This window comes from Vipera berus (genome assembly GCF_964194415.1).
Source record: "Vipera berus genome assembly, chromosome: 4".
NCBI lineage: Eukaryota > Metazoa > Chordata > Lepidosauria > Squamata > Viperidae > Vipera > Vipera berus.
Genome location: NC_138206.1, coordinates 31,966,246 through 31,979,507, shown reverse-complemented (window position 1 = coordinate 31,979,507; position 13,262 = coordinate 31,966,246). Strand labels below are relative to the sequence as shown.

Sequence of the window (13,262 nt, the reverse complement as noted above, 5' to 3'; positions counted from 1 at the left end):
GAGTTGTAACAGATCTAATATGAATACTTTTGAAAATTTTAATTGTAAGCCCCTGATAGTAAATAAGATATAACTACACAAAGTTAAAGCAGCAATTTTTCCTTTCATCCATCAGAAAATCCAATGCTAATTCTTGTATATAATAAGATGACTCAGTAAGTGAAGTATCTTGATTAACTTAAAAAATTGAAAACTCAGAAGTTCAGAAACAGCACTTTCTCACCTTTGTTTGCAACTGCCCAATATGCGAGAGGTATATTGATCTGCATAGTCCACCAAATTGAGGTGGCGTGAAAAAATAGTAATTCTGTTGCCCACAAAGAAATCTTTAAAATTCAGATCTTCATATTTAGTGCGATTTAAGAATCTGAAGCGATTCTTCATGTCGTACTGAAGAGTAAAGAGACAGCTGTTTTAATGTTCTTATTTTAAATTAAAATATATAACATTTCAATAAAATTCAGTCAAATGTTGGATACTGAAATCCTACTTGATACATATAAGAAAAAAAAATCCAGAAAGGATCATAGAAAAGAAGGCAGAATAACATCCCCATCTGCCCTTTTTATTTTCTGTTTTATTGACAAAAATGTGACAACTTTTCCGATTTAACTTTTCTGGTTAATTTTTTAACAAATCATGTTTCCTAGTTACCTGCCTAATTTGTTGGTTCTCATATAGTTTGTAGTTTGTCACATTTTAAGAAGGAACTTTGTGATTCTGAGTCTCTGATGACCATGAAAAAATTAAATGTCTTCCTGAGATGATTATAACTATGCTATAACAATTGAAAAGGAGCCAGTGTGATATAATGATTAAAGTATTGGACAGATGACAAAGACCCCCAAGTTCTAGTCTACTGTCTGTTATAGGCACTTACAGGGTGATTTGGGGGTAGAGATTTTAAGCACTATATAAAGGTTGAGATAAAAAATTAACAAAAAAACAAATTGGCAAATCCAATTCCTTTTATATTAAACAATTCTACAATTATTATATTAATGCTGTTTTAGAGATCATCTCATCCAATCACCCACTCAACACAGGATGAACTGAAGTACATCCAACATATGATCATCCAGCCTGTTTGAGGGATTCCAATAACTCAATACTTTCTGTGGCAGTTTCTTCTTCCTGCCCTCTAGTCTCAACCTACTTCTTGGTAGGTTTAACCCACTGGTTTTGGTCCTATCCTATGGGGCAATTGACAAAAATCTATTTTCTTCTTCTATGTGAAATGTCACCTTTCAATCACTTTTCTTAGCCTATGTTCTTTCTTACCCTCTACTTGCCTATCCTAAGATGCAGTTCCCTTTTATTTCTAAGAAAATACAGATGCAAAACAGAACTTAAAAGCTCTGCCTTCTCACTGTCACCCATTACCAATTCACCACTATCTCCTTGCAATGGACTTTACTCTGTTTGATTTTCGTTTAATTTCTTACACTGCATAATTTACAGAGTTTCCCTTTCCCTTTTTCTTGCACTCTCTTTGGCCCATGATCAAATGAAGCCCACTGAATTAGAATTCAAAGATCTTAGGCACGTGCTTTCCCATCCACTAGAAAAGTCTTACATTAAAATAACGAATTAATTTCATAAATCTCTGGCATCTTTCTTTCAAACTCATGAAAAATATCTGGCAACCTTTATTAATAGCAAAGAAGAGATTGATAGAAGAGAATATTTGTAGTTCAGGGTTGGATTGTGGGGTCCTTGGTGCTCTCTGAGCTTGGTGGTTTCCTTGTAGATCAGACATGTCAAACACAAGGCCTGGGGGCCAGATCCGGCCCGCGAAGTGGTTTCATGTGGCCCACGAAGCCATCATGGCAACAGTGAGGGAACGGCTCCCACTGCCTTGGCCCTGGCCCAGAGACCCTCCTTCTGCCAGAGACCCTCAGATCTGTCCCACTCCTGCCCAGGCCCCCATAGGTACCCTTGATGTGAACGATGTAGAGCTGGCCATGCCCACCCAGTAGGCCATACACACTGTAGCCACGCCCACCCTGGCCATACCCACCCGGCCCCCTGAGGGCAACCGCAATGCTGATGCGGCCCTCAATGAAATTGAGTTTGACACCCCTGTTGTAGATGTTTCATTAGAATGACATTTCATTCACCAAAGAAGAGATTGCACAAAACCAGAATGAGCAAATATCAGACTGCCAACAACAAACAAAAAAGCACAAATTCACCCATCATCCTAATATAATTTATTAGGGTTTCAGTTAGAAGATTGTGTATGTTCAGTCACTGTGGTTTGTAAACTCTGGTTTAAGATTAATGACATTTTTGAATCCTCAGCCTTTTAATTAGCTTCATACTAACAATAAGGAAAAATCAGGCAATAAGATTCCATGGGATCTAGATTACATATTTAAAAATTGTAATATATTCTGCATGAAAAAATAGTATTTTATAATGCAGAAAATCAGATAAATATTATTAATCTATTCTTACTCATTCCTTTTTTCCCCTTTATTCTATTTTATTTCTTGTATTATTTTTACTTCCTACTTTGTATTATTTAGGTAAATATATTTGAATTTTTAAAACGTTATTTATAGGTTCTGTTTTATTTTCTTCAAGAAAATATTTTTTTTAAAAAAAAGTTTATTGTTAAGTATATTTTGAGAACTTAGCCAACTATGTTTATTCAATAATCCCTGGTTATATAAATGATAGATTGTGTGACAGTAAACCAAGACTATCCATCCCACCTAACATGCATATCTTTAAGATAATAAGAGCTATGCAGATGATATGCATGCACACAAATAAATATACAAAACATATCAATTCAATAATCTAACTTCTGATCAATATCAAAGTCATTAATATTTAACATGGAGAGAAAAAGACAAAATTGGATAAGCAGACTTTACATATTAATCCTATGTAACTTATTTAACTTGTGAAAGGAAATATATCATGGGATTTCATCTCCATGATCAGATTTCAACTCCATGGTCACAGAAAAAAATAAAGGAAACAAACAAAATGGCTAAGTGGATTATCTCAAGCAACATTGTTCAACCTGCCCTTATTTGTTGGGAAGTTTCATATTTTTCTCAATTAACACTCAGTTTTTCTCAATTACATTCTTTCTTTGTATGAAAAGATATTGCAATTATATGTAGGTTTCTGAAAAGGGGAAATAATGCCATCTTCTCCCACATTATGCAGTTCTTGGGCAAGGAAAGCAATTCTTCTATTTCTAATTTGTGTAAAATGCAATCCATATTATTAAAGTTAGCTTATTTTTGCTTTCAAACAAACAATTTATAAAATACTTTTATACAAAATAATCCTACCATTTCCACTGATCCATCTTTAGGGTAATACAGAAGCTCATAACGCCGAAAAAGTGAAGCATTTGCATCATACCATTCTGCAATGAAAGCAAATCTTTCATCTTGACTCTAGAAAACAAAAGTCAAATGTATGGATTTTGTAACAATTTCAGAATAGACAGTATGTTCCAATATTTCTTCCAATAACACCCAACAATATTGCTTAGTTATTTGCAGTGAAAGGCATCAAGATTTGTCAACCTGGCACCAAAACCTGGAATTTTAAACAAGGAGCATTACTTTTTTAAGTGTTTCTCCAAAATTATGGATCAATTCACTGTCTTCATTGACAACTATTGCTATTCATTTACAACAGTACATACTAGTGATTATCTGGACATCACAGTATAAAAACAAGACAGATGCCCATAAAATACATATTTTATTAATTTTATACTCTATCTTTTCAGACTTTTCTGAGAGTTGTAGGCTACTTCTGCTGACTGCTGGCTGCCAGCAGTTTGGCAGTTCGAGTCTCACCAACTCAAGGTTGACTCAGCCTTCCACCCTTCCGAGGTCGGTAAAATGAGGACCCAGACTGTTAGGGGCAATGTGCTGAATCTGTAAACCACTTAGGGAGGGCTGTAAAGCACTGTGAAACAGTATATGTGCTATTGCTATAAGTTGATACAGTGGCGTAGCGTGGGTTGTTAGCACCCGGGGCAAGGCAAGTAATTTGCGCCCCCTAACCCGTGGATTTTAGCACTCGAGTCTCTTCCACTAGATTAGTTAAAGAAACCCTTACCCCCTAAGCACATGTATTGTTTGTTATGAAAATACTGATGTAATTAAAGTAAAATGCATCTAATGCACCCCCCCAGATGTTGCGCCCGGTGCGGCCGGCCCCCCCTGCACCCCCCACGCTACGCCACTGAGTTGATATGTATATATGCGCAGAGTGAGAATGCCACATATATATTAGATAGCTTCATACTCTCAACTTCTCCAGACTATTTAAAATTCAGGGATTAATCAAATAGTATGCATTTAAAAGTGCAGTATTCAAAAGCAGCTGATGACATACAAAGAGACGATTGTCAGCCAGTCATTTTCTAAAGCTCAAAACAACAAACAGTATGTCTTATTTGTGGCTCACTGAAGACACAGCAGTTGCTAAGAGAGCTTTTCTGTGTAAGAAGCAGCTTGTATACTTTTGTCACTGCTGTAAAAAGGCAATAAGCCATTACCAACAGAGATCAAATGAAAGATTTTACATCTATTTATCACAAAAGACAGAAACGAATGGATTCACTACTTACCACTAGCTGTTTGAAGGCTCACGCTTTTTTAAAACAGTAGTTTAAAATAACGATCCCCAACCTTTTTCACACCAGGGACGAGTTTTGTGGAAGACAATTTTTTTCACGGACTGGGGTGGGGGATGGTTTTGATTTCACTAAATCACCCACCGCTCACCTCCAGCTGTGTAGCCCAGTTCCTAACAGGCCATAGACCAGTACTAATCCATGGCCCGGGGGTTGGGGACCCCGGGTTTAAAAAAGTACTTTCAAATGAGACTCTTGCTGTATAATTACTTTGCTTTATTTACTATATAAAATAGATGTAGAGCTATTTGCATTCTGAAAAGCAACTATTTATTTGCTTTCAAGATCCAGGCTATAAATAAAATAGTGAGTAGTCCTGAATAGAATGTAGCAGTAATGCTATAATATTCTTATTTATGTTCAATTTTGATTACTGTATATTGAAATAGAAACAATTCCAAATCATATATGAGCTGCAATATATGTCTTCCTCCAGGAGAAAATGTATGCAGCCCAGGGATGAACTTAAGAGATTAACCCTTTCCTCAAACTATTTAAATACGTAACCAAAAGTAAAGAACAAAACAAACAGCCCAGAGTAGCGGCCCCTAACCTTTTGGGCACCAGGGACTCATTCTGTGGAGAGGTTTTTTTCTGTGAACTGGAGGCGGCGTGGTTTTGTGTGCTGCCTGCATCCTGCAGATGGGGCTTCACTTGTTTGCATGGCTTGGTTTCTGACATGCTGCAGCCCGATGCTGGTCCACGGACTGGGATTGGGGACCCCTAGCCTAGTACTAAGATAAACAGCAAATATGCCAAATAAAGCTATAAACACGGAACTTCAAAGAAGATATACCCCAACCGAGAATGGCAGAACAAGTTACTGTATGTAAGCAATCAGTAAACATACTCTGCTGTGCACTGATGATATGATCGGTAATGAAAGATCTGCAGAAAAATAACCCAGATCAGAAACACGCCTTCCTCTCCCCGTGTTGAGAAAGAATATTAGATATTCCCCGAATAGTAGGGGGAATATCTCTTGTAGGGGAGAAGGGCAGCATAAAGATTTAATAAATAAATAAAACTAAATAAAATTAGGAAAGGAAAACCTCTTTCAAATGCCCAGAGAAGATGGAATTAAGGATGTAGTTCCTGTATTTTGCAGATGGCAATGAAACGGATTTAAAAAGTGAGGGACATTCAAAGCTAAGATTACAATCTACTTGTTCTATGTGGTGATGATAGTGATAGAATTAATTTCAAGTACCGTATTTTCCGGCGTATAAGACGAAGGAAGATTCTCCTTAGTTCTAGGTTGCTTCTCTCCTTAATTAGTTTCCATCCATTACTTCTTGTCCTGCTTTCAGGTGCTTTGGAGAATAGCTTGGCTCCCTCTTCTTTGTGGCAGCCCCTGATTCCAGCAACCATTCCCTATTTTCCTAATTCACTTTTTCACTTTTCCTAATTCACTCTAAAGCTTTCCCTGCGCAGAGCCTTAAGTAACACAAGCTGCCTGCAATTAGTGCAGGTTCGCATCCCACCAGGCTCAAGGTTGACTCAGCTTTCCATCCTTCCAAGGTAGGTAAAATGAGGACCCAGATTGTTGGGGGCAATAAGCTGACTTTGTAATAATGCTGCTTGGGGGGGGGGTGAAAGCCCTAATAAACAGGCATATACACAGAATGAAGGCTATTGCTAAGCACATTGATTTGTGCTTTAAATTGTAAGCCACCCTGAGTCTTCGGAGAAGGGCAGGATATAAATGGGATTTTAAAAAAAAAAGACCAAATGGGAGATCCGCTCCAGGTTTTCCAGCCAGCCCGCCCAGTTCCTGAGTCAAATGTGTCTTTAGAGCTAAGCCGCTGCTCTGGCTGCTGCCTTCCCCACCTGCCTTTCAAGTTGGGATATACTACAGCTGCTCTTCAACTTTAGAAGAAAAGACGCCCAGACCCCAGCCTGTAAAAAATCACAGACTGCAGCTTCTTCTCCAATTGGTCCCGCTTCCCCTGTGCAGACTAAATGGGAGATCCGCTCCAGGTTTTCCAGCCAGCCCTGTCCCTAAATTTTCAGCACCCGGCGTATAAGACGACCCCTGACTTTTGAGAAGATTTTCATGGGTTAAAAAGTAGTCTTATACGCCGGAAACTACGGTAAGCTAAAAAAATATAATACTAAAATGGTACAGAGAAGCATCTTTTCAAGCTGTTGGGAAAAGAAATTAGGAAAATCCATGAGGGGGAGCAGAACACTGTCTTCTCAGCACTATCATACTCTTTGTGAAGAGCAAAGCAGCCTGTGACAAAGACCAAGGCACACTTGAATACTTTAAGGCAGACATGCCAAACTTGTGACATCACGTGATGTCGCGCAACGTATCAGGACTGTTTTGCCATTGCTGGCAATGGGGTGGGCGTGGCTTCCGCGTAACGCGTCTGGCTCATGGGCCGGCAGTTTGACACCTCTGCTTTAAGGTAAAGGCAAGTTATAAACTGAAATTGTTATTGTCACAGCTATTATGGTTACTGTTGATATTATTATTGTCGCTATTATTATTACTTATAGTCACTATAACTCAGAAGTGTCAGTGTAGATAACTTACATAATGCTGCTAGGCTCTATATCTCATCTGATAATTTTCATTTTTTTAAAAAAAAATAATTAGGTTTCCTTGCTGCAGGGCAAGGTATTAAACTCCAACATCATTACAAGATTTCCAAAGAAAAATAACCAGCGGTAGCGGACCACTGATTTCTTTGAAAGTCTGAGTATAGTACCTTCACAGGAAAAAAAGGACTATAATAAATGGATGTGAATGTCATGTGGATAAGGGCAAAGTGAGGAACAAAAGGACAAGACTGAGTGGCTGTGCATTCCGGCATCCCGGGACATTCAAAATGTTCCATCTCTTTTTATGGGGGGTGAGTCTTTACCCCCCGTGGATAGGGCGCGCAACTTGGGAGTCCTCCTAGATTCGCGGCTTACCTTAGAAGATCATATAGTTGCCGTGACTAGGGGGGCTTTCGCTCAGGTTCGCCTGGTGCGTCAGTTGCGGCCCTATCTAGACCGGGAGGCCTTGTGTACGGTCACTCATGCGCTCGTGACCTCTCGTCTTGACTACTGCAATGCTCTCTACATGGGGCTTCCCTTGAAGACCACTCGGAGGCTCCAACTGGTACAGAATGCGGCCGCGAGAGTTGTCTTGGGAGTTTCCCGGTACTCCCATGTTACACCTTTGCTCCGCGAGCTGCATTGGTTACCAGTTGTCTTCCGGGTGAGGTTCAAGGTCTTAGTGATGGTTTTCAAGTCCTTACATGGCATGGGTCCGGAATACCTCGGGGATCACCTGCTGCCGGCGTCAACTCCCCTCTGCCCTGTGCGTTCCCACAGAGAGGGCCTCCTCAGGGTGCCTCCGGTCAGAGAATGCCGGCTGGTGGCCCCCAGGGGGAGGGCCTTCTCTGTGGGCGCCCCGGCTCTGTGGAATCAACTGCCGGTTGAGCTCCGGATGGCACCGGATCTCCGCTCCTTCCGGCGCGGGTTAAAGACCCACCTATTCGAACAAGCTGGCCTGGCCTGATGGGGAGTTAATTTAGGGTTTTAAATATTTGTATATTTTATTGTTTTATTTTGGGCATTAATTTAATTCTATTTTAACTTTTGTATTTTTGTATTTTTTATTATATGCCCTGTTCACCGCCCTGAGTCCTTCGGGAGAAGGGCGGTATAAAAATTTAATAAAACTAAACTAAACTAAACAAGTACATTCTGGTCCAAAATTTGTAACTGGTTGTGACCCTCACTGGCTGCCAATTCATAAATGGAGAAGCACATTCAAATAATTATTTTGCAGAAGAGCCCACATTAACAATATTACAAATGTGCCTTCTGGTCATTAAAGATTAGGAACTTCCGTTGCTATGAGTTAGGAAAGAAGAAAACAGATTGTGAAGAGAATAAAATAAGCTCATTTAAAAGTATAGTTCTAATTCACATGAAAGCTAATGAACAGAATTACACCCATCTATTTTTTTTCTCCCTACAAACAACCATTTAACCAGCACCATCTATCATCTAGTTGCCTACAGGCTGTTCTATTAAATTATGATGGTGGTATATGATGGTTATCTTCCTTTGATAAACACCAGGAACTTTTTATTGCTGGTAGGCAAATACAGTTTAAGTTGCACAAGCCTAAAAAGAACTAAATCTACAGAATCTACTGTACATTGTAAACTACTCCTTGTCATACTTTCTGTTCAATTTTTAACCTGCAAAATGAACTACAGGTTCACCAAATGATGTGACAAAGTTTTTTTCAGTTACCGCACTAAGCTTCTAGAATGTCCTATCAAGGGACATCAGTCAAGCTTAGTTTTCCTAATTTTTTAAAATAGCTTTTAAAAATATTGGTTGGTATTATTTCCTGCTGCTATGCCCTTTTTAAAAAGCTCATGTTATATTGTTGACATTTTGTCCGTTTCCATTGCTTTGATACTCTCAAGTTGTTCTACAGAAAGGATACTTACATACAGTAGCTTTGAACTGTGAACAATAAGATAAATACCTTTAAATCAGATAATTGTAAAATACATACAGAAGCACAATTAGAACAATCTAATTTTTACCTTTTCCCTCTCAGACCCCTCAAAATTGCCCATTCCTTGCCATTCAATTATTTAGAAACTATCATAATTTTTTGTGCCAAATGGGAATTTTAAAAAATAAAACTAATTAGGATTTTTTTAAAAAATACTATGATGTTTGAATAGCAGACATAAATGGGAATCACTCAGTTATGTTTAAAACTGCATCCCTAAATTATATCTTTAAATATTAAATGCGGGGTGATTATCAAAATAACATTATTTAGATTAAGATGTACACAATGAGTTAGTTATAAAGTCCTAGAACACAATATTTAATACACTAATAAAAACCCCATTTATAGAACACAAACACTATGTAAACAACTGACAGTGCTTAACCTTAATCAACTGTAGTTACTAAACTTTTGTGGAATATGTAAATAACTTTAGGAAATCTAAAGTTCATAATAGTCAGAACTGGGGGGGGATCAGAGGTTGATGGAGCTAAGCAGAGATTTTTGCAATGCAGTACTTGCTTGTGCTTGAATTTTTCTTTCATTTAGAACGACAATATTTTAACTCATTCCTTCTGTATATTTCAATTCACAAGAGGATGTAATATAGGGTACATCAATCAATCACATTCCAAAAAGAAAAAATATTTTCAATTATTTAATTTGAATTTGTAATTCAAAGGCAGCAAAAACTGAAGTAATTGGAACTTCCATAAAAGATTCAACCAGAGCCTGCAATGGAAAATCATTGAAGCATCTGGAACTGGAGGGATAGTAGACCTGCAAATGTTCAGCCTGATAGTCACTAGGACAGAGTTCCCCAACGTTTCCGACTTTGTGGACTGGCAGGGAGGGGGTGGTGGTTCTGCCCGAGTGGCCAGCAAGCATGCATACAGTTCCATTTGTGTGAGCAGTGTGCACGCGAGCCTGCTTCTCATTTAAATGGAGCATGTACGCACCCTTGTCCGTTGCTCTTGCAAGGATGTGTGCGTGCACTAGCTGGCCATTTCCGCAGCTCAGTTGCAAACCCCTCATGGCTCACTGGTGGGCCATGGACCACAAGTTGGGGACCCCTGGACTAGGAGATACAGTACACAGAGACAGAGGGAGGGAGAGGGAGGGAGAGAGAGAAAGAATGTTCCCCTAAAACTCTTGTAGGACAGAGATAGCAGAGAAGGCAGACAACACTGCTGCCTCCAAATTATCCAGTAAACAGCTTAAATTGTGCCAAATGACTTCATAAAATCCTAGTCCAATGTAAATCTTATTTAAAAGTAAGCTTTTTCTTTAAAAAAAACCCAACACATCCCCCATACCCTGAGCAGTGGCATTTCTAAGTTGTTGGCATGATTCACTTAGCCTCTTCAGGAAATAATCTGTCACATTCTATTTCAGCAACAATTTTTTTTAAAAAAAGACTGGTATGCTATCACAACTGTGTAAATGAGAAAATGCTATGAAAAATAATTTGTAATATATTCTTCATAGTTGAATAGCAAGCACTCTATATGAAACAAAAATGTTCAAGACTTTGCAAAGCTAGTAAGTCTATCAAATATAATTGACTTTGAAGCAAACTGAAGGAACTTTATTCAATTTGAAAGCATGAACTTCTTTGAAATCAAATAATTCATTTGTAAGATCCTAGTGTACTTAACAATATATTACTTCATTTACATCATTTTTTTTCACAGTAAAATTGCATTCAAAGCAATTTACAATCAGAATATTTTTTTAATTTTCAGATCAAGGCAATTATGCTGCATATTCTTGAAAGATTAAAAACAAACTGGAAGCTGTTACTGTTGAACACTCTGCACTACACTCACTTTAATTAATTACAAGTAGTCCTTAACTTAAAACCATTCATTTAGTGACCAGTCAAATTTACAAAGGAACTGAAAAAATGAATTACAACCAGTTCTTGCACTTATAACTGTTGCAGCATCTCCACAGTCGCTTAATCAAAATTGGGGTACTTGGCAATTAGTATGTATTTCCTATGGTTGCCGTGTCCCATTGTCAAGTGATCATCATTTGCAATCTTTCCAGACAGCTTCTGGCAAGCCAAGTTAATGGAGGAAACCATATTTGCTTAATGACCAAATGATTCATTTAACAACTCAACAACCTCTGCTCAATCATTCAAGCCCTAGTCATCTCACATTTGGACTACTGCAATGCGCTCTACAGGGGACCACCCTTGAAGAGCATTCAGAAGTTACAGCTGGTATAGTGTGTGGCAGCGCAGGCAGTTCTTAGGGCTGCCACCTGGCTGGTTTGCTTACGGGTACAATTCAAGGTGTTGAAAGCCCTGCAAGGCAAAGATCCAGGTTAGTTGAGGAACATCTCAACCTGATGGTACTGGCCTAACCCACCTGTGCTGGCAAAGGAGACATATTGCAGATCCATCAGTCAAGGAATTTCGGCTGTGGGGTCTAGGAGAGGAGCTTTCTCTGCTGTGGTAGTCTTACCCCCAGAGGTGAGATCGGCTCCCACCCTTCTGACCTTTCCCCATAGCCTTAAGACCTTAGCTCTGCCAGCAGGCTTGGGGTCCCAACAGGAGAGTAAGTATTACACTGGAGATGGTTGATTAATTAAGAACCAATCCACCTCCCTCCTATCCTGCTCCCTCCTTCCCCATCTTGTAACTATGATTTTATTTGGTAGTAATTTCATTTATTGTGTTAGGGATATGATCTCTGATGATTTTAATATTTTTATCCTGTGAGTCGCCCAGGCTTGCTTTGAAATGAAATGGGTAGCAAATAAATTTAAACAAACAAACAAACAACCATGGCAAAAAAGATTGTAAAATCAGGTGTGACTCACTTAACAACTTTGCTTAGCAATGGGAATTCTGGCCCCTCTTAAGTTGAGGACTACAGCATTGATTTTTCTATTTGTATTCCATTCCGTTCCAGGTACCATATTGTCCACAGTTCCCAAATTTTAAGGAACGGTTAAACAAAAATGAAGTTGGAGAAACAGAAACACTACAAAAATGGGAAACAAACAACTAATGATGGATAAAAAAACCAAGCCCAGTGTAATTAATTAAAAGCCATTATGAACAAAAAGGGCTGCAAGGTCTAGTTAGAAACATTTAGATCTGAATGAAGTCAATGTAGCATATATAAAATGCACAAATGAGCCTTGAACTCAGTGTCTGAGTTCTCAATTGACCCTGAGCCAACTATGCCACAATCATTTTCTACGTCTAACACTTGCCTAGACATAAGAAAAGTACTACAGTTGGGTTCTCCTGGAACTGCAATAAGGGTGAAAAGTGACCTTCAGCCAGCTGATACCAGCGTGTGTTAGTGCCGAAGAATTTGAAAGGCGGTTCCAAAGAGCACACATTTTGCACTTACCTTGAACATTCTGAGAATATCGTGGCCTATTAAAAATTTATTGCCTTGCTACAAAGACAGAAAAGAGTTCAGCCAATCGCCGCCTTATTCACTACTGGGAACATTCTGAGCCAGCATTCATTGCGTAGTACAGTTTAACCAAACAGGCTCCTGATCAGTCTGTCATTAAAATTAAATGCTTCTTTTTACCTTGGATTGCGTAAAATATTAACTCTTGGGCAATTCAGCTGAACACAGATTTCAGTTACCACAATGTTTGATGGCATGCCCATAAAACTATTATCATAAAGACACATATCAAGTTAATATTGGAACAGGGGTGTGCTGGTTTTTCTAACTTATCTAATATCTTTAGTAAAGAATTATGTAACAAAAAAGAGAAGGAAAAATGGGAGGGCAAAGAGTATTTCAGCTGGAATTCATAGTTCTGGAACTAAGTACAGTGTGCATTTACAAAAGTGAAGTTACGGTTCTAGTTGTATACGCCTTGACTAGAGCAAATTCCAATCGACTAAATGGGATTTACATTGAATATACTTGTAAAGACTAGCATTGTAAATCTTTTTAATTCAGATCGACTAATCAAATTAGCGATGCAAATAATCCCATAGCATAATGCTATTACCTTTCTACTAAAGCTTAAACCGCATCACAATCCAATTCAGGTGGC

At 38.6% G+C, this 13,262-nt stretch overlaps 2 protein-coding genes across 7 annotated transcripts in view; both read right to left on the bottom strand.

The window, feature by feature from the left end:
* Positions 1 to 13,262, bottom strand: part of CCDC181 (coiled-coil domain containing 181) — a 289,422-nt gene that overhangs the window by 229,016 nt on the left and 47,144 nt on the right. The window lies entirely within an intron of this gene.
* The window catches only part of NME7 (NME/NM23 family member 7), a 108,382-nt gene that overhangs the window by 78,349 nt on the left and 16,771 nt on the right, over positions 1 to 13,262 (bottom strand). For 5 of the 6 annotated variants that reach the window (XR_014026377.1, XR_014026378.1, XM_081327283.1 and 2 more), the window contains exons 2-3: positions 3,315 to 3,422; positions 224 to 390 (exon numbers count right to left, since the gene is read on the bottom strand). Coding sequence is in view for 4 of the 6 variants with exons in the window: in XM_081327283.1 (XP_081183409.1) it covers positions 224 to 390; positions 3,315 to 3,422 (275 nt within the window). In the remaining 2 variants the exon portion in view is untranslated. The remainder of the gene's footprint in view (positions 1 to 223; positions 391 to 3,314; positions 3,423 to 13,262) is intronic. The other variant, XM_081327284.1, reaches the window with a different exon arrangement.